The sequence below is a fragment of the Pristiophorus japonicus genome, chromosome 18 (genome assembly GCF_044704955.1).
Source record: "Pristiophorus japonicus isolate sPriJap1 chromosome 18, sPriJap1.hap1, whole genome shotgun sequence".
Classification (NCBI taxonomy): Eukaryota; Metazoa; Chordata; class Chondrichthyes; family Pristiophoridae; genus Pristiophorus; species Pristiophorus japonicus.
Genome location: NC_091994.1, coordinates 27,677,672 through 27,702,983, shown reverse-complemented (window position 1 = coordinate 27,702,983; position 25,312 = coordinate 27,677,672). Strand labels below are relative to the sequence as shown.

General features: G+C 41.3%; 1 protein-coding gene across 2 annotated transcripts in view; it reads left to right on the top strand.

Moving 5' to 3' along the window:
- The window catches only part of fzr1a (fizzy/cell division cycle 20 related 1a), a 63,396-nt gene extending 40,549 nt beyond the window's left edge, over positions 1–22,847 (top strand). For both annotated transcript variants that reach the window (XM_070859810.1, XM_070859809.1), the window contains exons 8-14: positions 3,843–3,908; positions 6,332–6,434; positions 8,801–8,985; positions 10,901–11,134; positions 12,585–12,689; positions 16,826–16,918; positions 21,611–22,847. In XM_070859810.1, the coding sequence (XP_070715911.1) occupies positions 3,843–3,908; positions 6,332–6,434; positions 8,801–8,985; positions 10,901–11,134; positions 12,585–12,689; positions 16,826–16,918; positions 21,611–21,652 (828 nt within the window). In that variant the 3' untranslated portion in view covers positions 21,653–22,847. The remainder of the gene's footprint in view (positions 1–3,842; positions 3,909–6,331; positions 6,435–8,800; positions 8,986–10,900; positions 11,135–12,584; positions 12,690–16,825; positions 16,919–21,610) is intronic.
- Positions 22,848–25,312: the final 2,465 nt, after the last annotated feature.

Sequence of the window (25,312 nt, the reverse complement as noted above, 5' to 3'; positions counted from 1 at the left end):
TTGGGTGTGCACCATAGAGTTGCAGGATCCAACTGCAAAGTTTAAACCCATGTTTCCATTAATCTCAAGCTGCAGATACCAACAGATCTCAGTATGCTAATTTAGGATTTATTCACCAGAACTGCTAAGAACAGCCTTTTCCAAACTTAAACCCCACGAAAACAGTGAATACATTTTTAGCAAAATAAGACTGAATTACCTGGTTTCTGTACTATTGGGTTAGTCTTTAGTGAAATGTAGAGAATACTGAATGAAGTAAAATTATCTTGTAGAGCTGTATTCATTGTTTTGAATCTAAGGTATTCTTCACCTTTTATATGTGTGATACAAAACAAACTGCCACTAACACGTGGAGGGCGTTTACACAGTGAAAGTAGACTTGCCATGTGATTCAGCATTACTTGACATTAATGCATACCAGTGTCAAAAATGTCTCTGAGGATTTTTGCCCATCACAAGGCTTCTCTAGAGCATTGATCAGGACTCAGGTGCGTGGAGGATGCTTCATATTCATTAATAAAGTAAGTCCCACTATGTATGTAACAGAAAAGCAATTAAGTACCCATCACCCCTATGCTTGCTGGCCCACATTGTCTCCTGGTCCTTGTGTTCAAATCCCTCCATGGCCTCACCCTTCCCTATTTCCGTAATCTCTTTCAGCTCTACAACCCTCGAAGAATTCTGCATTCCTCCAACTCTGACCTCTTGTGCATCCCCCACTTTCTTTGCCCCCACCATTGGCAGCCGTGCCTTCAGCTGCCTGGGTCCTAAGCTCTGCAATTCCCTCCCCAGGTTGGAAAACTGTAACTAGTGGGGTGTCACAGGGATCAGTGCTGGGGCTTCAACTATTTATAATTTATATTAATGACTTGGATGAAAGGACCGCGTGTAATGTAGCCAAATTTGCTGATGATACAAAGATAGGTGGGAAAGCAAGTTGTGAGGAGGACGCAAAGAATCTACAAAGCAATATAGATGGGCTCAGTGAGTGGGGCAAAAATTTGCAATGGACTATAATGTGGTAAAATGTGAGATTATCCACTTTGGTAGGAAAATTAAAAAAGCAAATTATTATTTAAATGGGGTGCAATTACAAAATACTGTAATATAGTGGGATCTGGAGAGTCTTGTACATGAAACACAAAAAGTTAGTATGCAGGTACAGCAAGTCATCAGGAAGGCAAATGGAATGTTGGCCTCTATTGCAAGGGGGATGGAGTATAAAAGTAGGGAAGTCCTGCTCCAACTGTACATGGCGTTGGTAAGACCACACCTGGACTACTGTGTACAGTTTTGGTTTCCTTATTTAAGGAAGGATATACTTGCATTGGAGGCAGTTCAGAGAAGATTCACGAGGTTGATTCCTGAGATGAAGGGGTTGTCATATGAAGAATGGTTGAACAGGTTGGGCCTATACTCATTGGCGTTTAGAAGAATGAGAGACGATCTTATTGAAAAATATAAGATTCTGAAGGGGATTGACATGGTAGATGCAGAGAGGATGTTTCCCCTCATGGGGGAATCTAGAACTAAGGGGCATAGTTTCAGAATAAAACAGAAATTAAGAGGAATTTCTTCTCCTGAGGGTCGTGAATCTTTGGAATTCTCTACCTCAGAGAGCTGTGGAGGCTCAGTCTTTGAATATATTTAAGGTGGAGATTTTTGAATGGTAAGGGAGTCGAGGGTTATGGGGAGTGGGCGGGGAAGTGAGTTGAAGCCAGGATCAGATCAGCCATGATCTTATTGAATGGCGGAGCAGGCTCGAGGGAGCAAATGGCCTACTCCTGCTCCTATTTCTTATGTTCATGTGTTCTTATGTTAAACCTATTTGCCTCTCCAATGCTCTCTCCTCTTTTAAGATGCTGCTTAAAACCTACCTCTGACCAAGTTGTCCTTGGCTTGGTGTCAATATTTGTCTGATTTTGCTCCTATGAAGCGCCTTGGGATGTTTTACTACGTTAAAGTCACAATATAAATGCAAGTTGTTGTTTTGAGATTCTTGAGAGAAGTGTAGTAATCTATTCCTGTTTAAGGATATTCCGTTTTCTGTGTACTAATGAACCACCAACTCATTGAGATTGTTTTTCAGTCAATATATACTGTAACTGTCCAGAGAGTGAACCAAATAATATGTCCTTGTTTTTCATCATCATTATCACAGCCATGTATTTCAAAATAGGGTTTGAGTAACCAAAAGTAGGTGTATAATGAATATTTCCAAAAGATGTATAACAGTGGGGGTCACCTTGAGATCCTAAAGCATGACAGTGCTGTTTAGTTGAATTTATAAATGTCTTCTAAACCTCAAAATTGTTGGTCTTTTTACATAACCAAGTGTGCTCCAGTGGATTCTGCGAACAGTTAATGTTCCAAAATCAAGGCTGTTGTATGTGTAGTTGATTTGCAGCCACACAAATCAACATCAGGAATTATTTTAATTCTTGTGGTAAACTTTATTGGACTGCATCTGGCTTTTCCTAAATTCAAGGGAGCATCTTTTAGGCACTTAAGTAATCTTTCAAAATATTAGTTTCCAAGAAAATGCATTAATAACTATTGAATAAGTCACAAGAACAGATACTCATTTTCAGAGCTACTTGTGTTGTTAAATATAGTTTTTACTGTCACATAAAAAGATATCCCAAGATTGCTCAACTTTGTAACAATTGATTTCCTTACATGTTTGGATGATGTTGCCAAGGAACAGCAAGTATTTGAGTAAGAGGAAGGGACCAAGGATAGATCATTGGGGGATTCTACAGATAATGATGCATGGGCAGAAAGAGCAATTATTGCTGAAGGTGCTCTGGCTACGATCGGAAAAGAAAGAGTGGAACTAAGTGAGAGCAGTCCTTCTGAGCTAGAGAACAGAGAGGCGATGGAAGAGGATGTTGTGGTAGACTGTCAAAGGCTGCAGAGTAATCGAAAAAGGATATTGCAACATTGTCACTGTCTCGGAGCATGTTGTTTATGGCTTGGTTAGGGCCATTTTGGTGCTGTACCTCTCTCTCACTCCACTCACTCATTCTCCTTAATTGAAAAATGTACATTTTCTAACTGAACCTAACAAGTGATAATTAGAGGCTGTTATAATTGTCAGTACAATACGCGACGTTCAGGAGACAATTAGAGGCTGTTTTTGAACAATGAACACGAATTACAATGAGGAACGATATACTTGCTGAAGTTTGTAGAACACAAAAAGCAAGAGCAATAACAGGTGTTTTTTTTACACAAACAAAAAGCCTCTTTTAAAAAAAAAACGAACATAATTTTTCATTTATATAAAAAAACAACTCAATATAAACTTTATCTGAAATAAAGCTTTCAAACTGTGACCTCTAGTTTCATATAATTTTGAGCAACAAAAAATAGCAGCCGAAATTTCTAGAAGCTAAAGGACAAATATGCCATCCGTGCAGCTGACGGTACTGCTGCATCCTGGGAAATTGTGTACACTGCACATGCTCAGAATGCGCAATCTGGATTTGGCTCACCATTTTGGGCATAAATACCCGACCAAAGTTCCGGCTTTTGTGAGAAGCAGAGATGTTCAAGCATAAACTTTAATGAAGGTATTAAAGACGCAAAGACAATTAAATGCATTAATGTAATGTTATCGTGAAATATATAATTAAAGCATTTTGTTTAATCTTTTATTTTGGGCATTAGAAAGTTCAGTACTAAAATGGCAACTTTATAAGAAAAATTTCTGGAGTAAATAGTTTACATTCTTTTATTCACTTTTGGCTTTTGGCACAGCTTGAAGAAAATGTTGATGTCCTACTTGTGTACATTTTTTTCAATGCATGTCCTCTAAGCATTGACTTTCTATCTTTTAGGTGACCAGACTCTGTGATCTTTCTATAGATGGAGATTCTGTTACGTCGGTCGGCTGGTCAGAGAGAGTAAATATTATTTATTGATCTAAAAATAGAGTTAAGCATAAGTTTTATTTAAAGAGACTGCTTTCATATACATTGCAGCAAGCAAGATACATTTTTTGTTTCTTTTGCTCAATGCAATTGGTATGTATTTGTAACTTACAAAATGAAAATGTGTCAGCCTTAGTAGCTCTCTTGCCTCGGAGTCAGAACGTCTTGGATTCAAGGTCCACTTCAGAGAGCACATAATCTAGGTTAACATTTCAGTGCAGTACTGAGGAAATGCTGCACTGTTGGAGGTGTCATCTTTCTGATGAGACGTAAAACCAAGGCTCTACCTGCACTGTTTCTGTAAAAGATCCAATGGCACTTTTCAAAAAGGAGCAGGTGAGTTCTCCTGGTGTCCTGGCCAAAATTTATTCTTCAGTCAATGGGCTCAAAGTTGACCCACCCCTTTTTTCAGTGCACTCATCAGTGATGTGCCAACTTTGTGGGCTAAAAACGGCGCCGAAAAAATGTCCCCCGATTCTGCCTCTCCTGGGGCTTGGCCAGTCAATTGGGGGAGGCGGAGCTAGAGCCCTGCGCGAAAAACAGTGTCGGTAGCTCTCCCCATGCGCATTGGAGTGTGCGCACATGCACAATAGGTCCTCGCCCCCCAGCACGTCCTGCAGCTTGTGTGGGAGGGACCCGATGCTCGCCGCCCGTATCCCTGGCCGAGTGGTCTCACGTACCGGCCAGGCCCACTGTGGAATGCACTGAGGCTGATCCCGATGTTTACAAGTGTTAGGGTTGTGAAGCCGGCTGCTTTCTTCATAACAGAAGGTTGAGTCAGATATGAAAAACAATGCCACAAAAGTGTTTCAAATGAAAGCTTCGTCAACATTCCTCACTTCTTTAAACAAAAAGTGCCAGGCAAGACATCCTAAAGCTAGCTTTAGATAAGCTGAGTAGGAACAGGAGTGGGGTCAGATAGAGAGGATTCTTTGGGAAGGGATTGGAGCTGGGACTGAGATAGGGCTCCCTGGGACTGGAATCTGGACTTGCTGCATTGCTGTTCCCAGGCTGAATATGAAGGTAGGGTAGGACTGACTTACTTCTGTTGCACCGGCCGGCCCGCTGACTTCCCGGGCAGAGTTTTGATATGAAGGTAGGACTTAGTTTTATTTTTTATGTCTTCTTGAATGTCTACTACTTGTTGTGCTTTGTTTAGTGCTTTGCAAGGTCCTCTCCGCTTTCCTTCCCGCTCCTAACTCTGGCAGAATGGTCTCCGATGTACCTACCTGCGTTGATTTCTTAACTCTCCGCAAGGATTTTCTGTGCGGCCACAAGTCGGCCACATAAGTTGGCCTAAGTTAGTTTGGAGCAACTATTAGCTGTCCAAAGTGGCCTAAATGGCCAAAATGGGCGTAGGTGGCTGGTAACGCCCCCTTTTGGAAAAAAAACGAAACTTAAAAAAAACCTAACTAACTCGCTTACACTGGCGCAAATTGAATGTGCAAAATGGGGATTTTTAAGATACTCCAGAAAAATCAAGTTGCTCCAAAAAAAACGGAGCAACTTCTGGGCAATTTTAAGCCCTATTTCACTAAAATGTATTACCTGGCCATTTGTCTCATTGCTGTTTGTAGGATCTTGTTGTATATTTATCTGCCATATTTCCCTACATTGCAACAATGGCTACATTTTAAAATTACTTAATTGACTGTGAAGCATTGTGGGGCATCCTAATGTTGTGAAAGGCACTATATAAATGCAAGTTTGGTTGTTCTTTATAAACTTTAGTGAACAAGCTTTTTTGTTGAGATAGGTGGGAGGAAACTGAATTTAGAAAGTGGAGGTGGTTTTCATGCAGTAGATGTATGGGGTACTAACTGGACTGTGCACTACCCTCAGCAGATGATGGAACATCCATGATAAATTGCTTAATAAATTCTTGGCTACTTTTCAGTATATTATTAGTTGTTTCAGGGCCTGATTTACAAGAACTTAATAAAAATAAATTGTCACATGTGCAGCACTGAGACAAGTTGCTGTTAACAAACATTCCGACATCTACTGAGTATAGCATTGTCTTGCAAAAATAGAAAAATAAAATATTTTCACAGCAAATATTTCTGTATCCCATACCACTGAGGGTGAGCCTTCATGATTTACTCTTGGTGGTTTGATGAGGATGTTTCAGTTTCAAACATGATGTGTATACAAGGTAGCTAATCTCACTTAATTTTTTTAACCTAAATAAATACTGAGGCATTACAGGGTAATGTGCTATAAAGTGAACTTTGAAAGTCAATTAAATATCACAGAAATTTTAATTGCCATATTTTTGCAAAGTATCAAATTGTTTTTTATGCAAAATAAGTTTTATAATGTATTGCTTTAATATTCAGCCATTATGGGTAGCAACTGAAAGGCTCTTGGAATCATCGTTATTTTATTTAATCTAGGGAAACTTGGTAGCAGTTGGAACACACAAAGGATATGTTCAGATTTGGGATGCAGCTGCAGGGAAGAAATTATCCACACTTGAAGGTCACTCCGCTAGAGTTGGTAAGTTCTTGAATTCAAGTTCATGGAACTTTTTATTGACAGCTTCTGATTTGCCAAGAGCATCTATTAAACTAGAATTCTGAAATCTGCTAGTGTAGAGCACAAATCTGCTCATATGTAAATAAATCATTACAATTAAGGATATGAAGGAAAGGAGACAAAGAGAACATTTTAAGTAATGCATTTGATTTTCCATCCAATTTATATATTCGGATATTGGCATTTTCATAGCCCCCAAAAGGTCAGTGACAGCTGTTTTCAGGGTAAGATACTGGCATAAATGTGATGCCCTCGCTAACATCTTGCTGTAGCAATGTAGCACTCCCTCAGCACTACACTAAGGGAGGTTTCAGTTCAGACTCCCACTCTCCTCCCCTTCCCCCCGACCCCTCATCCATGATCATGGCAGAAAAGCAGTTTCCGGTGCCCCCTTGTGCATACCATAATTTGCCATGGCCCTAATCTGAACATTTCCTTGTTTTAAATTCCTCCCATTAAATGTTGATGAGACAAAAGCCATTGTCTTCAGACCCTGTCATAAATTCTGATCCTTCATTAACTCCCTGGGCACTGTCTCGGGCTAAATCAGACTTTTTGCACTCTTGGCATCCTGTTCAACTCAAAGTTGAGTTTCCAACCCCACATCCTTCCATCAGAAAGACTGCTTACGCCCCTACTTCAGCCCATCCACCAGTGAAACCCTCATGCATGTCTTTATCACCTCTAGACTAGATTACTTCAATACTCCCCTTGTTGGCCTTCCCTCTTCCGTCCTTCATAAACTCTAGCTTGTCCAAATGGCTGCTGCTCATATCCTACCAAATTCCGCTTGCCTATCACCCCTATCCTTGCTGATCTACGTCGGTTTCCCAAGGTTTCAAATTAATAATTTTTGTCCCTGTCTTAAATCTCTCTATGTCCTCGGCTCTCCCTTTCTCTGTAACATCTACCAGTCCTACAGCAACCCCCCCGCCACCAATTCAACTGTTTGTTTCTCTGGCTTCGATTTCTTGTGTATTCTCACCCTACCGTTGATAGTTGTATCTTCCGCTACCCAGGTACCACTCTGGGATGCTCTCCCTAAATCGCTTCACTCTCCGTCTTTTTTTAAGATCCTCTTTAAAAAGGCACTATGCCCATGTTTTGTGGTGAACTGAACTAAAGTTGAGTATTTTTAGGGCAAGGCCTTACTACCAAAAGAAGTCTTTTATGTCACACATGTTAGAGATATTGGGTATCTTGCACTCCAATGTATTCCTTGAGGCAGCTATTGGAGAGAATGAATTTGAAAACTACTCACAGTCTGAGAGTTTGCACACCTCAGCATTTCAAAGAGAGACCACCAACCACCAAGAAAACATTGACCATTTACGGGAACAGACCAACAAAGTAGAGGAATAATCTGTCACTGAATTTGAGCATGAATCTGGTCAATGTTGAGTGTTGGCCACTTCCATGAAATAGGCAAAGTGGTTCCTTTTCAGTTATAGCTAGCTGAATTTTTTTTTTTTAAATTGCACAGTATTTAACAGGTCTCTCAACTCATAAAAAATATAATACAGGAATTTCTCAAATCTGTACCTGGAGAAAGCAAAGTAATTCAAAAAAATAAGAAACAAAATCCAGTGTGGCTGTTTTGTGGAATTAAATATCAGGATCTGATTGGTCCACGCTTAATATGGATCAATGGGTAACATTTTTATAGTTTTCTACAATCATGTGTTTACATATGATTGTGATATTATTACATAACAAAACATTGAATAGTATGGATGTAGCTCTTTTTATAGATAAAATAATTCTATATATTGAGATACTGGTCTTTGGCCCAAATAGTATTTCTTCCCCACCTTCCCCCCCCCCCATCAAAGTTTAGCACTTAGACTGTCTGCTTTTATTTACAGTTTATTCAGGTAGGCAAAGCAAGAATAACTATTGCTAGATGTCCCAGTGCCATTGCTATATCTACCTTTTTTGCAACTTCACTCTTCAAAAAGTCCATCAATATATTTACATCATCTCAAACCTGCAAGTCTAAGGTCTCAGAAAGCTGACTTAAAATATTCCATGAAACGGTTTCCCTTCCATTGGGAAGACATTTAACACACAAGTGGACTTTTGAAGAAATTGCTGATGCCTAAGCTATTCCATATGCTTGTAAGCAAGATTAATAGTTGGCAGAAATGAAAGAATAACTTTGGACTAAGAATACTTTCTGCTATACTGTTGTCAGCAGACTAATTGGTTTCCAATCAACTCAAATTGAAGCAGCTTTCTCTTTAAAATAAAATCGATCCAAGTTGTCAGTAGTTGTCCACATTTTCAGCACTGCAAGCAGTTTACATGTAAGGTTGATTGTGCTCTAGGGGCTCTCGCATGGAATGCTGATCAGCTGTCATCAGGAAGTAGAGACCGTCTTATTCTTCAGAGAGATATCCGCACCCCGCCATTGCAATCCGAGCGACGGCTTCAGGGTCACAGACAGGAAGTTTGTGGTTTGAAGTGGTCGACGGATCACCAGCTTCTGGCCTCTGGAGGAAATGACAACAAGGTAATAAAATCTATAAAAAAAACTTTTGAGTTTGCTAATCTAACCTGTGGTGGCCATGGGGGCTTTACAGTTGGGCACAGTGTCCTTTTACATAGAAACATAGAAACATAGAAAATAGGTGCAGGAGTAGGCCATTCGGCCCTTCTAGCCTGCACCGCCATTCAATGAGTTCATGGCTGAACATTCAACTTCAGTACCCCATTCCTGCTTTCTCGCCATACCCCTTGATCCCCCTAGCAGTAAGGACCTCATCTAACTCCTTTTTGAATATATTTAGTGAATTGGCCTCAACAACTTTCTGTGGTAGAGAATTCCACAGGTTCACCACTCTCTGGGTGAAGAAGTTCCTCCGCATCTCGGTCCTAAATGGCTTACCCCTTATCCTTAGACTGTGACCCCTGGTTCTGGACTTCCCCAACATTGGGAACATTCTTCCTGCATCTAACCTGTCTAACCCCGTCAGAATTTTATATGTTTCTATGAGGTCCCCTCTCATTCTTCTGAACTCCAGTGAATACAAGCCCAGTTGATCCAGTCTTTCTTGATAGGTCAGTCCCGCCATCCCGGGAATCAGTCTGGTGAACCTTCGCTGCACTCCCTCAATAGCAAGAATGTCCTTCCTCAGGTTAGGAGACCAAAACTGTACACAATACTCCAGGTGTGGCCTCACCAATGCCCTGTACAACTGTAGCAACACCTCCCTGCCCCTGTACTCAAATCCCCTTGCTATGAAGGCCAACATGCCATTTGCTTTCTTAACCGCCTGCTGCACCTGCATGCCAACCTTCAATGACTGATGTACCATGACACCCAGGTCTCTTTGTTAGGGAGGGGGTTCCCATTCCTTATCCCTATCAAGTGATTCCTGCAGGAAAGAGCACTCTTGAACAGGAGTAGCCTTGGATGTGATCCTCCCAATGAGAAATAGTCTACAACATTCATTTTTGTAGCTCATGTGTGAATAATGGCCACTTGACTGAGGTACTGGAAGGCAATTAGAACTGTACATTGGGAAGTAGTCAATACCTTCAGGGTAAGGAGCAAAATTGGCAAAGGAGAAAAATTCTGTAAACTGCGATGGAACTGCGCATTAGAGTGCCAGTACGTGGTTTAGAGTGGTGGGGTGCGGACTCGTGCCCATAATGTTCCTTCATCGACTGCTTCCCCGTCCCAACTGCACTGCTGTGAGGTATAAGCCCTGAATTTTTCACAGGGAGAGCTGGTTCTGAGCAGCATTGGTGAGAGCTAGGCGCAAGTTGTCTGCTTGTTCACACTCGAATATAGTTAGTGTGACCTGGGCTTACTGAGATAAAAGGGAGTTGATGTCCTCACTTCAAACAAAAACATTCTGTAAATTGAATTTAAGATTTTTTTTTAAACTAGTGGCTTGTACCTTTGCTGTGCAAACAGGTATATACAGATGTGTGTGCACACATACACAAAAGTAGTATTTCTGTGTGGCATCCTTCAGGAATAATCAAGCCACCTGGTTTGTTGAATGAGCAGAATAATTGAAAAACAGATATTACAGTCTCCATATAGGTATATTGTTCTTCCAGTACTTAAACTCTGGGTCAGTTACTTCAGTTATGTTAACTCAAATTTTTTTCACCCTTATTCATGGGGGTCCAATCTGAAGTGATTTGATGAGCTTCATTTCTTGTCTGTCCCATGCTGCTTAGGAAATGGAGTCAGTCCACTGATCTATAAACTGCTGGTATTAGTGCTGCTCAACTAAAACTCTTCCCCCTCCTGAAAAAAAATGAAACTGTACATGATTCGTAATTCACTTTGGCATGTCTGTTTTATTTTGACATTTCACTTAAATCTTGGTAATCAAAAATTGTTTAAAGACAAAATGGGTTGTACTTCATATTGCTAAATCTTTTGCATATAACTTATCATCTTTGTTTAGCTTCTGGTGTGGAACAACTCCAGTTCAGGGCCAGTACAGCAGTACACGGAGCATCTTGCAGCAGTGAAAGCCATTGCCTGGTCTCCTCATCAGCATGGTCTCCTTGCATCGGGTGGTGGAACTGCTGACCGTTGCATCCGTTTCTGGAATACTCTTACCTCTCAGCCTTTGCAGTGTATAGATACAGGTTCCCAGGTGTGCAACCTTGCTTGGTCCAAGCATGCAAATGAACTAGTAAGTACAAAGTATTTAACTTATTTTTAGTGCACCTGGTATCGGTAAAAGTAAAACAATTAGGTTGTCGTAAAATCCCAACATGTTCATTAATGTTTGTTAGAGAAGGAAATCTGCCATCCTTACTCAGTCTGGGCTATCTGTGAATCTAGTCTCACTCTTGCAAGCACTCTTGTCTAGCAAGCTACGCATTTTGCCAAATCTAGGGATGGCAATTAATGTCGGCCTTGCCAGCGATGCACACATTCAGAGAAGGAATAAAATTACATTTAATCTAGATTCATCTGCAATTTAATTTCATTTTCTTTGAGTATTGTATTAATAAGATTGTTTTCTTGGCTCATTAGAAGTCAAAAACCATTCTATTAGCCAGTAAATCATTGTGTTCTTGTCATGAATGCACGATTGGCTGTTGTACTTAGAAAAACTTTCCATTCACTGAGACCATAATGGGTAAGAAAGTTCTGTGGATTTTATGGCCGTTGAGAAAAGGGCTTTATTTTGTATGGATTGGGTAATAACTGAACTACAGAATCAATGTAGAATTCACACATGTAGTGTTGGAAAATATTAGTGCTGTTGTGTAATACTGGCCCAGAAATCCCGGTCGACTGCTTTCCGCGGACGATCGAAGGAAAAACTTTAAAAAGATGCATACCTACCTGTTCCTGCTGCGGCCACATGAGTTCCCAGTCCTGAAGCCTCCACTGGCTCGCATCGGAGTGCGTGCACGTTCGGACGTCTGCAGGGCTGGAACTGCAGTCACATGGCTCTGGGCAGCCAATCAAGGTAAAGTATATTCTCATTCATAATAATGGGAACTCCGTAAGTTGGGAGTTCCAATTATTCCCATTATTATGAATGAGAAGCCCCCCCCCCCCCATCCCCAAAACTCTAATAAAAGATAGAAAAAATACACCACATTTTTACTAATTTAAATGTTATTTATGTATTATTTTTTTTTATTCCAATTTTTTAAAAGTTTTTTTAATTATGGTCTAAAATAAACTTACTGTAGTGGGGAGGGTTTTTAACAATAAAATGTGCTGTTGTAATTTCATTTTTAAATGTTTTTTTGTATTTTAAAACTCTTATGCCTATAAAAGTAGGCTATGCGCCTGCTTTTATCAGGCACAAGAGTTTTCAGGACATTTTCTGGGCAAGATGTAGGTAAATACTGCAATCTTGCTCTTGCAAATGTCCTCGCTCCAGAGATGCAAAGGATCTGTCAAGCTGGTTTTCAGTGCGTGCGCATTGTGCGCTGAAAACCGGCTTTTGCGATGCCTTCCCGGGTCCGTATGGACCCGGGGAGGCTGGGATTTCTGGGTCATGGTATTACAGTAATAATGACTGGAGCTTTTTTCATTCAAACATTTTATGTGGCACCTTTGTGTTTTTATGTACATTGTTTTACTAATACAGTAATAAATAATGTTTTTAATACTTATAGGTAAGTACTCATGGATATTCACAAAATCAAATCCTGGTGTGGAAGTATCCATCATTAACACAAGTAGCCAAATTGACTGGACATTCATACAGAGTGCTATACTTGGTGAGTTACTTATGATTTTTACATTCATTTTGTATAATGCAAGGATTAAAATTATAACATTCTTTGGCTCTATAATAAATGGATGATGTGGAATCTATATGGGTAGAGCTGCAGAACACTAAAGGGCAAAAAACGTTAGTGGGAGTTGTGTACAGACCTCCAAACAGTAGTAGTGATGTTGGGGAGGGCATCAAACAGGAAATTAGGAGTGCATGCAATAAAGGTGCAGCAGTTATCATGGGTGACTTTAATATGCACATAGATTGGGCTAGCCAAACTGGAAGCAATACGGTGGAGGAGGATTTCCTGGAGTGCATAAGGGATGGTTTTCTAGACCAATATGTCGAGGAACCAACTAGGGGGGAGGCCATCTTAGACTGGGTGTTGTGTAATGAGAGGGGATTAATTAGCAATCTCATTGTGCGAGGCCCCTTGGGGAAGAGTGACCATAATATGGTGGAATTCTGCATTAGGATGGAGAATGAAACAGTTAATTCAGAGACCATGGTCCAGAACTTAAAGAAGGGTAACTTTGAAGGTATGAGGCGTGAATTGGCTAAGATAGATTGGCAAATGATACTTAAGGGGTTGACTGTGGATGGGCAATGGCAGACATTTAGAGACCGCATGGATGAATTACAACAATTGTACATTCCTGTCTGGCGTAAAAATAAAAAAGGGAAGGTGGCTCAACCGTGGCTATCTAGGGAAATCAGGGATAGTATTAAAGCCAAGGAAGTGGCATACAAATTGGCCAGAAATAGCAGCGAACCTGGAAACTGGGAGAAATTTAGAACTCAGCAGAGGAGGACAAAGGGTTTGATTAGGGCAGGGAAAATGGAGTACGAGAAGAAGCTTGCAGGGAACATTAAGGCGGATTGCAAAAGTTTCTATAGGTATGTAAAGAGAAAAAGGTTAGTAAAGACAAACGTAGGTCCCCTGCAGTCAGAATCAGGGGAAGTCATAACGGGGAACAAAGAAATGGCAGACCAATTGAACAAGTACTTTGGTTTAGTATTCACTAAGGAGGACACAAACAACCTTCCGGATATAAAAGGGGTCAGAGGGTCTCGTAAGGAGGAGGAACTGAGGGAAATCTTTATTAGTCGGGAAATTGTGTTGGGGAAATTGATGGGATTGAAGGCCGATAAATCCCCAGGGCCTGATGGACTGCATCCCAGAGTACTTAAGGAGGTGGCCTTGGAAATAGCGGATGCATTGACAGTCATTTTCCAACATTCCATTGACTCTGGATCAGTTCCTATCGAGTGGAGGGTAGCCAATGTAACCCCACTTTTTAAAAAAGGAGGGAGAGAGAAAGCAGGGAATTATAGACCGGTCAGCCTGACCTCAGTAGTGGGTAAAATGATGGAATCAATTATTAAGGATGTCATAGCAGCGCAGTTGGAAAATGGTGACATGATAGGTCCAAGTCAGCATGGATTTGTGAAAGGGAGATCATGCTTGACAAATTTTCTGGAATTTTTTGAGGATGTTTCCAGTAAAGTGGACAAAGGAGAACCAGTTGATGTGGTATATTTGGACTTTCAGAAGGCTTTCGACAAGGTCCCGCACAGGAGATTAATGTGCAAAGTTAAAGCACATGGGATTGAGAACTGGTTGTCAGACAGGAAGCAAAGAGTAGGAGTAAACGGGTACTTTTCAGAATGGCAGGCAGTGACTAGTGGGGTACCGCAAGGTTCTGTGCTGGGGCCCCAGCTGTTTACATTGTATATTAATGATTTAGATGAGGGGATTAAATGTAGTATCTCCAAATTTGCGGATGACACTAAGTTGGGTGGCAGTGTGAGCTGCGAGGAGGATGCTATGAGGCTGCAGAGTGATTTGGATAGGTTAGGTGAGTGGGCAAATGCGTGGCAGATGAAGTATAATGTGGATAAATGTGAGGTTATCCACTTTGGTGGTAAAAACAGAGACAGACTATTATCTGAATGGTGACAGATTAGGAAGGGGAAGGTGCAGCGAGACCTGGGTGTCATGATACATCAGTCATTGAAGGTTGGCATGCAGGTACAGCAGGCGGTTAAGAAAGCAAATGGCATGTTGGCCTTCATAGCGAGGGGATTTGAGTACAGGGGCAGGAAGGTGTTGTTACAGTTGTACAGGGCCTGTACAGGCCACACCTGGAGTATTGCGTACAGTTTTGGTCTCCTAACTTGAGGAAGGACGTTCTTGCTATTGAGGGAGTGCAGCGAAGATTCACCAGACTGATTCCCGGGATGGTGGGACTGACCTATCAAGAAAGACTGGATCAACTGGGCTTGTATTCACTGGAGTTCAGAAGAGTGAGAGGGGACCTCATAGAAACGTTTAAAATTCTGACGGGATGGACAGGTTGGATGCAGGAAGAATGTTCCCAATGTTGGGGAAGTCCAAAACCAGGGGTCACAGTCTAAGGATAAGGGGTAAGCCATTTAGGACCGAGATGAGGAGAAACTTCTTCACCCAGAGAGTGGTGAACCTGTGGAATTCTCTACCACAGAAAGTAGTTGAGGCCAATTCACTAAATATATTCAAAAGGGAGTTAGATGAAGTCCTTACTACTCGAGGGATCAAGGGGTATGGCGTGAAAGCAGGAAGGGGGTACTGAAGTTTCATGTTCAGCCATGAACTCATTGAATGGCGGTGCAGGCTAGAAGGGCTGAATGGCCTTCTCCTGCACCTATTTTCTATGTTTCTATGTTTTTTTCTATGACACATGCATCCAATGTTAAAAGCTACATGCTGGTTGACTCCTTCAGAATAACTGTATGGCTTTACTCTCCATATGTTGCTAATGTTGACATTAAACATCAGCAGCCCTCAATGTAGTTGTTAAAATGTTTGTTCTAGACGATGGTTGACAAAAGGTCTGTTGCTAATTGTATCTCGTGAATTTTTTCTATACTCAGTGATGTCAATTAGTTTCCATGCAATATTCCAGACATACCTTCAGCATGACAGACAGACATGCACAGGGCAGTTTATGGTAGACTTGGATGTCTAGAACATCAATGGACCAACCCTACAACTTTGCTCCAACTACTTAACCTGGGTCATCGTGTTGAGGGGCTTTGGTATTGAGACGTGGTTACTATGAAACTGGCTCCTTCTCCAGCGTATGTAGTGGCAGATTAATGTAGGCTGGAGCCCTCCCTCCCTATAACAGGTTCTTCTTTTTGCCACAAATTTACCTCATTCCTTTTTGTCCTGGAATATTGAACATGAACTTAAGGAAATTGTTCCATTGCATGCCCAAGACTTTGAACCGTGAAGAAGAACTGTTTGAACACTCAATCTACACCACAAGTTTAACCAGCATTGGGATGTTGCTGTCACTTAAGAAAGAATAGAAAGATCAAAGGACCAGTCATGCCTTCTCAGCATAGTCCTAAATAATGTGTCCAAACTACAGTTAGCATCCAGCAGAAAACCCAGGTATCGCTATGAATCAAGAACTAGGATAGACCTCTGTTGTATGTTTCAAACAGTTGTTTTAAGTTCCTCTCGTCAGCCCATGCAAAGCCATAATATTATAACCGGGGTACTCCCTGCCATATCTCACTGGTTAGTTAGTTGATCAATATGACGAGTAGAGGGCACTAGACACTTGGTAGAGATAGGGGGAAAAAATTAGCCCCACAATTCTTTAAGAAATGCCTAGAGCAAATTTCATTTCTCCCAGCAAGATCAATACAGCTATCTCCAGTTGTAGCTCTACCTCCAGAACCATGCAATACTGTGCAGATTTCCACTGAAACCAACTCCAGGGAACTTTTCCTCCACTACCCAGTAGCCTGCTGTGGATGCATCTCTACCCTGTGCACTTTGCTCTCCTACGCAACTAAGGACTCAATATTGAGAGCCTGAAGAAATACAGGGGCTTCATAAAAATATATATGAATGTAGATTTTGAATAGGAGGGTGACAGCGGACTGTCTGGCTACAGAATATAGGTTAAATGAGTCTCCCATCAACCCTTTCCTAGTTAGGAAAGGTGTATGGGGAGGAGAAAAAAATAAGCGGTTAGCAAAAGCAGATCTTGTCGAAATCAGTTTTTTTTTAAAGCTACAAAAGAAATGTACTGTTCTTAAAAATAATAATGGAAATATACTAACTTCTCTTTTTGTCTGCAGGCAATGTCACCAGATGGAGAAGCCATAGTTACTGGAGCTGGAGATGAAACACTCCGATTCTGGAATGTTTTTAGTAAAACTCGTTCAACTAAGGTATATGATATTGTGGGTAGCTGTAGTGATATGAAGATTATACCAAAAATCTTTGATTTTAGTTAAAGAATCAATAGATCCTGCGTTTGATTAATTATAGAATTATGCTGTGTAGGAGTTGCTGGTCTGTGGTGGTTTATTGCAACATAGGAATTTACTGTACAGAATGGTAGAACATAGTTTGCTCCTACAGTTCTCCTAATGGTGGGTCTTTTAATTCACTAGCCAGTTTTGGGAAGGAGCAGAGATGCAATACTTCCCACAGAATTAGAGGAGGAATTGAAAAGGAGCAGTGTATAATGCACCAATGTGTCAAACCATCAGCAGCCAGTTGTACGGCAGTACTATCAGAGGCGAGCAAAGATCATCTGCTTTGGTTTGTGGTGGGAATAGAATACCAATGTCCAGAACAGCATCTTTGATGCAACTGCTACTTATCCACTAATTATTGTGATGTCATGGTGGTTTCAATATTGCGATAAGCTACCAAGTGAAATCCAGAGGGACAACCTACTCTTTTTTTTTTCCACCCAGCTATCTACATTGGGAACCTTAATAGCCATCACACAGACTTGGTTTACTCACAATCCAACAAAGATGGTGGGCGGTTACAAACTTCGGCGTCGAATAATGACCATAACCTGATCCACAACCCTAAACAGCATGGCACCTTCCTCGATCTTGATGACCTTCCACACAGTCAGCATCAACCATCACTTATCCATGCCAGTCTCAACTAAGCACTCATCAAAAGTACAAGGAAACCTTGATGAAACCTCAAAGCCAATGTGCATTGTTTAGCGACCGTTGAACAAATAATTGTTACTATCCCATGACATAACATAACCCAATCGAGGGGGAATACAGACATGTTTATGGCACTCTACAAAGCTCTAAAATTCACAATCCATTGTGCTTTTGGCTCCTTGTTCAGTGTGCCTGGACAAAGTGCATTGTTCTATTGAAACCAGATCATGGATATCTATGCCGATGATGTGTCAGTGCTACTCAAGCTAATGATTTTTTTTCCACCCTGGAAACCACAGTGACCAATAATATGAAACTTATGGCAGAGTACTGCCTGAAATGGCGCCTTCATCCAAGTACCTGTACTACAAAAACTGTCCTCCGTCTTTCACTTGCATAATGCTAGCACCTCTCGTGAGCTTATCATAAATGGTTAACTTCCTAAAACGTGATGCTCCACCTGTTTGCTCGAGCGTCTCCCTCAACAAATCACTAACTTACTGAGAAAGTCAAACCTTCAAATAACCTAACCATCAAACTTGCTGGCTTTGCCTGGGGAGCAAACGCCTCCACTTTTTGCGGAGAGGTTTATGCAGGGAGTTACTGCGCTTGGGACCTAGGCAACAGAAGGCACGTCCACCAATGGTTGAGCGATTATAATCAGGGATGCTCGAGTGCATAGATTCTAGGTGCTAGAGGTCACGGGTTTGGGTGATGCTGCTGAAGAAGCCTTGGCGAGTTGCTGCAGTGCATCTTGTAGATGGTATACACTGCAGCTATGGTGCGCTGGTGGTGAAGGGAATGAATGTTTAAGGTGGTGGATGGGGTGCCAATCAAGCAAGCTGCTTTGTCCTGGATGGTGTTGAGCTTCTTAAATGTTGGAGCTGCACTCATCCAGGCAAGTGGAGAGTATTCCATCACATTTCTGACTTGTGCCTTGTAAACGGTGGAAAGGCTTTGGGGAGTCAGGAGGTGAGACACTCCTTGCACAATACCCAGCCTCTGACCTGCTCTTTTAGCCACAGTATTTATGTGGCTGGTCCAGTTAAGTTTCTGGTCAATGGTGACCCCCAGGACATTGATGGTGGGGGATTCGGCGATGGTAATGCCATTGAATGTCATGTACATTCTCTCTTGTTGGAGACAGTCAATGCCTGACACTTTTGTGGCGCGACTGTTACTTGCTGCTTATCAGCCTAAGCCTGAATATTGTTCAGGTCTTGCTACATGCGAGCATGAACTACTTCATTATCTGAGGAGTTGTGAATGGAACTGAACACTGTGCGAACATCCCCACTTCTGACCTTATGTGGGGGAAGGTCATTGATGAAGCAGCTGAAGATGGTTGGGCCTAGGATACTGCCTTGAAGAACTCCTGCAGTGATGTCCTAGGGCTGAGATGATTGACCTCCAGCAACCACAACCATCTTACTTTGTACTAGGAAAGTTTTCCCCCTGATTTCCATTGACTTCAATTTTACTAGGGCTCCTTGATACCATACTCAAATGCTGCCTTAATGTCAAGGGCAGTCACTCATCTCACCTCACCTCTGGAATTCAGCTCTTTTGTCCATGTTTGGACCAAAACTGTAACGAGGTCTGGAGCCGAGTGGTCCTGGCGGAATCCAAACTAAGCATCAGTGAGCAGGTTATTGGTGAGTAATAGCCACTTGATAGCACTGACAACAACACATTCCATCACTTTGCTGATGATTGACAGTAGACTGATGGGATGGTAATTGGGTGAATTGGATTTGTCCTGCTTTTTATGGACAGGACATACCTGGGCAGTTTTCCACATTGTCCGGTAAATGCCAGTGTTGTAGCTATACTGGAACAGCTTAGCTAGAGGCGTGGCTAGTTCTGGAGCACAAGTCTTCAGAACAACAGCCAGGATGTTGGCGGGGCCCACAGCCTTTGCTGTATCCAGTGCACTCAGCCGTTTCTTGATACCACATGGAGTGAATCGAATTGGCTGAAGACTGGCTTCTGTGATGGTGGGAACCTCGGGAGAAGGCCGCAATGGATCATCCAGTTGGCACTTCTGGCTGAAGATGGTTGCAAACGCTTCAGCCTTGTCTTTTGCACTCGTGTGCTGGGCTCCGCCGTCATTGAGGATGGGGATATTCATGGAGCCTCCTCCTCCCATTAGTTGTTTAATTGTCCACCACCGTTCACGACTGGATGTAGAGCTTTGATCTGATCAGTTGGTTGTGGGATCGCTTAGCTATGTCTATACCATGCAGCTTGTTTAGCATGCATGTAGTCCTGTGTTGCAGCTTCCCCAGGTTGGTACCTCATTTTTAGGTATGCCTGGTGCTGCTCTTGGCATGCTTTTCTGCACTCCTCATTGAACTAGGATTGGTCCCCTGGCTAGATGCTAATTGTAGAGTGAGGGATATACCAGGCCCTTAGGTTACAGATTGTGGCGGAATACAATTCTGCTGCTGCCCACAGCACCTCAGTGCCCAGTTTTGAGCTGCTAGATCTGTTCTGGATCTATCCCATTTAGCACAGTGGTGGTGCCATACAACACAATGGAGGGTGACCTCAGTGTGAAGACGGGACTTCATCTCCACAAAGACTATACGGTGATCACTGCTGCTAATACTGTCATGGACAGATGCATCTGTGACGGGTAGATTGGTGAGGATATGGTCAAGTAGGTTTTTCCCCTCATGTTGGTTCTCTCACCACCTGCTGCAGACCCAGTCTGAGAGTTATGTCCTTCAGGGCTCGGTCAGTAATGGTGCTACTGAGCCACTCTTGGTGATGGACTGATTCATCAGCTGAGGACTGAGGGGAGTTGCCAATAAGCAGGAGGTTTCCTTGTCCATGCTTGACTGAAGCCATATGACTTTATGGGGTCCAGAATCAATGTTGAGGACTCCCAGGCCCACTCCCTCCCAACTGTTCCATTGTGTCAACACCTCTGGTGGGTCTGTCCTGCCAGTGGGACAGGACATACCCAGGGATGGTGATGGAGCAGTCTGGGACATTGCTTGAAAGGTATGATTCTGTGAGTATGATTGTCAGGCTGTTACTTGACTAGTCTGTGGGACAGCTCTCCTAATTTTTGGCGCAAGTCCCCAGATGTTAGTGAGGAGGACTTTGCAGGGTCAACTGGGCTGGGTGTGCCATTGTCATTTCCTAAGCCGACCACGAGGTCGATGCCAGGTGGCCCGTCTATTTTTAAAAAATTCTTATTTTGTTTTCTGTTGATTAATATTGCACTCCCATTTGGGCTCGCTCCCTGCACACTAAACTGGTGGATACTAAACTGCATGCTACTATAAGGTTTGTCTGGCACATTGTGCCCTAGTCTGATCACAAGTCCTTTGCAACATGGCTCCTCCACATCTTTGTTGTTCGGATTACCAATTCACTCATTTATTTAATCCACCTCTTCAAGACACCCAATATGGTCAACCTTTCCTGATTGCTTTGATCAACTCGCTGGCATGAAAATCACCATTTTACCTCTGATACTAGATACAGTCGACCAGGCTTCAACTAAGCCACGTCGTAGTTGGGCACTTCTCAACTGCTTTCAAACTGGAAAAGGAAGCTGTGCCTCAAATCTTCACCTATATAGGGTCTTCATTACAGCAAATGGCCTTGTGGACAAATACATACCATGTCTCACGTTGTTGAGTCATGCCGAGTAACTAAACCTATCTGGTTGGCTAGGTGTTTTGCATGCTGGTGATGACCATTCTCTAAAATTACTGGAATTATATGCTGAGTCTGCATATGTTTAATAATTGTGTGTGTGTGTAAAGGAAGATCATTGTTCTGAAATAGTACAATGCTTTACACTAATCTTTGGGATACAGGATATCAAACCGTTGGAACACCAATAAATAAAATGTGAGATAAATAAAACTTTTTGAAAAAATAAAATTGTTTTATGAACATGGAAACTTTTTTTGAATTGATTTACAGGAATCCATATCTGTGCTGAATCTCTTCACAAGGATACGATGATGATTGAGGAAGTAGTGTGTTAAAAGGGAAAATGAGAACATTCCCATAAATATACAAGAAACTGTTTCATCATGCTGGTACTGATTTTTTCATTTGGATGGATCTTAGAAAGAGGACATTTTGAAGGATTTTGCTGCTCATTCCAAACAGCTCGAATTTTTAAAGTATGTTTTCAATTATGTTTGTTTACAAAGAACTGTTTGAAAAGACTGCCAAAGGTTTTGAATTAAGGTCTAGTTAAGTGCTGATATTCTAATTTTCTTGTACAGTTTATATAAAAAGCCAGCTACTTTTCACTGTCTGATAAAAATGGAGATGTTGAGAGAAATGTGCACATTTTATTTGGTGCTACCTGTAAATATTTTTCTGTTAGTGTAGGAAAATGTACATTGAATATAAAGTTCTGTAGAAATGCAGTGAGAATGCTAAACAAAGCTTGATTATGGAGATGAGCATAATGTTTAATAAGAAACCTGAATATTAGGCTTTCCTGTGTGCCAACATATATATATTATATATATATATATTTTGTAACTGTATTACAAGGATTTTCAAAATATTAAGCAGGAAGATTACTTCTATTAAGTATTTTGTTATTAAAATGTCTGGCTCCTGTAGGTTAACATCATGTTGAACTGCACAAAATAGTAACCTTATTTTAATTAAAATTATGAATTGGCTAAAATTCTAATACTAGATGTAAAAGTCCAATGAAGCATGATCCCCAAAATTTGTTGGGGAGATTAAAAGGTCTTGCTGCTTATAATGTTGAAAATGCTTTTGTCTCAAACTGTACAAATATGGATGGAAAAGCACTTGAATTTTTTTAACCTTTTAGTGTCAACCATTACCAAGACTGTTAATTTTTGTACACCTGTTTCTGTTATTTTATACCATCTGTGATCTTTTGTTCAGCTGTAAAACTGCTTTGTGTTCTGTAATAGTGAATGCCTTTCAAGTTGTTTGCATTTGTGAATGATCCTTCTGACACCCAACGGAAGTGAGTAAAGCTGTTAAAAATGATGTTGCACAACATGACTGTGTGAAGCCTAATATCTGTACCCAGGATAACATGACATGACAAGTCTGCAAGTTTGCTGGTGTACAAGTATTTGTTGGTGCATTTCAAAACTGGAATTGCACAGTATTTCTGCAAGTCACGTGTTCTAATTAAAACTGGGAAAATCCAAATATATTTACTACTACATATTGTGGATTGCTTTCACAAGAATATTTATATAATACTTCATCATTCATGACCTTTACAATAATTCAGGACCTTTGCAGCAATTATGAACTAGAAATTTACATGGATCCTGCAGAGAAACCTTTCAGTCGCTTTCCTTGCTTTACATCAGGTCACAATAAGGCCAAATCAGAAGAGTCTCGGTGTTAGAGTGGGTAATAGAAACTAGTGCGTCTATCTCCTGTATTCAAATCCAGCTTCGACAGGATAAAAATCTTCCCTTTGATTTGAGAAGTCTAAATGTGTGGGCATTGATTTTGTTTCCAGTGGTCTTGACTGCACAGGTTAAAGTAGCCCATAATTTTTTTTTTAACTTCTGAAAATCACTTGCAGTTGATCAGAATAGATGGTGAGGTACGTTAGGTTGGTGAAGTGTTTCTCAGTTTGGATTTTCACCTTGTTGGGGCAATGTAGGAGGAGCATTACATAACATCTGACATCGGGATCCTTGGAGCTGTTTCTGGATGTAAAACTGAATAATGTTCCCTTCCTTGTCATTGTCATTTCCCTTATTTTGAGCATGTGCTACCTGGTATTAGTGATCGTGCAGTGATTTTAAATTGACAGATCAATGACTTTAGTTAAGTTTTGTTCCCATTTTATAAATTATAGAAGTCTTTTCGGGGAGATGAGAAATACTGTTTTAAAATGAGATTACTTAAAGTAGGTAATAAGTATCCATTGTCACATCACAGGATTTCAGTGATGCATGTCATAGTTGTCTCATCATAAAGAATACTGTCGCTTAGCTGGCATGCTGCATTTCCAAAGGTATATGAAACTGCTGTAAATGTGTGAGAACTGAGTGGGTTTGGGTGCTATTTATGATAAATGCTTCAGCTCTAATACTGCCTGTACTGACTAACTAGAATCCCAACATCTGCCTGTTTACTATTTGCCAAATTAATATCTGTGCAGAATATCCAAGAGTTTATAACAAGTTATGTATTCAAATATATGTACTCATTTGTGAGGTGTTACAAAAAGATGTTTAACGCATTGGATAGTAGTATATCATTATGATAAAAGTTATACAGCTATTGAAAACAAAACCTAAGAGGCATTAAACATAAAGAAGACCTTTCATTGATGTGTTTTATTTGAAAGAATTAAGCTCTGAATAGTGATTCTATATAAATATTTGGAGGGTGAAAGCAGTGCATCTACATGATTATTTGGTCCACTTACAGATTCTTTTTAAAACAAAGATTATTGTGGTAATGTAGAGAGTGTGAGAGCATTTGCAAAGAGTCAAAAGCACTCTCTCTGGGTTGGTAGGTTCCCAGAACAGTGAGTTTATGCAGAGCAGAGGCAAGATGCATCCCACAGTCAGGGAAGGAAAATCAAAATGAAACAGTGGGGGACACTGAAAATACTGTTGGTTCGAATCAAGTTCATTGGGTGAAACTTGTGCACAAACCACCTGAATTGGATCCGTTGCTGCCATACACATCTTGTAAAGGGATACAGTGAAGCCAATTTTTTTTTTAAATTGGCTTAATTCTTTGATTTTTTTTTAACACTGGCTTTTAATCGGAGTATCAACTTCAGACTTGTATTCATTAACTTTTGTATTTTCCTTTTTTAAAGAGGAGAGACTCTATAATCCAATTTTAAAGCTGCTGTCCTGGAGGAATATGTCAAAGTAATCCTTATCGAAGTACTATACAGACTATATGGCTAAGTAACAATGCTACTATGGTGACTTTTGGAGCATCAATATTACCTTTTAAACGAACTTATGTGAAACTATAGCCAACAAACAAAACAAAAATGAGTTCTATACTCAATAATACAATGGGCTGGAATTTCCAATAGCATTGGCCATTGTGGGCGGCAATCAGGTGAGCGAAAATTTCCTTACCTGAGTTATGCCGCTGGTTTCAAGATACCGCTGAGGAGCGGACAGCCGGTGTACACCGTCCTGAAGTGCCTGGCGCGATATTTGGCTGAATGGTGACCCGTAGGTAAGTTTTTTTTTTTAAACGCCCAAGAGGATCAGCGGAGCTGGGCGGTAGGTGAGTACCTCTGCAAGAAAAAGGTTAGTAACTGGTTTTTTACTAATTATTTTAAAAATGTGTTGTGGTGATTTCGTTTTTATGGGCCCAAGTTTCGGGCCGCGCCTAGAACGGTGCAGCCCCGACCTGGACACCCGTTTTTCGCGCCACAAAGTGCGCCTGAAAAAAACTTCCAGATTCTCCGGCTCCCTGCTGGTCCTCTGGCCCTCGGCGCGGCGCAGCACGAGCTGCAGGGGGCGGAGCTAGGTCCCTGCGCTGAAAACAGTGCCAGGACCTCTGCACATGCGCGCTACAGTGGGCCTCACTGGGGCTGTGTGCATAAGGCTCCTCCCACGCCCAGCTCCTGCTTCCTCCGGACCCAACCCGACTTGACTCCCGCTCCCACCCCCCCCCCCC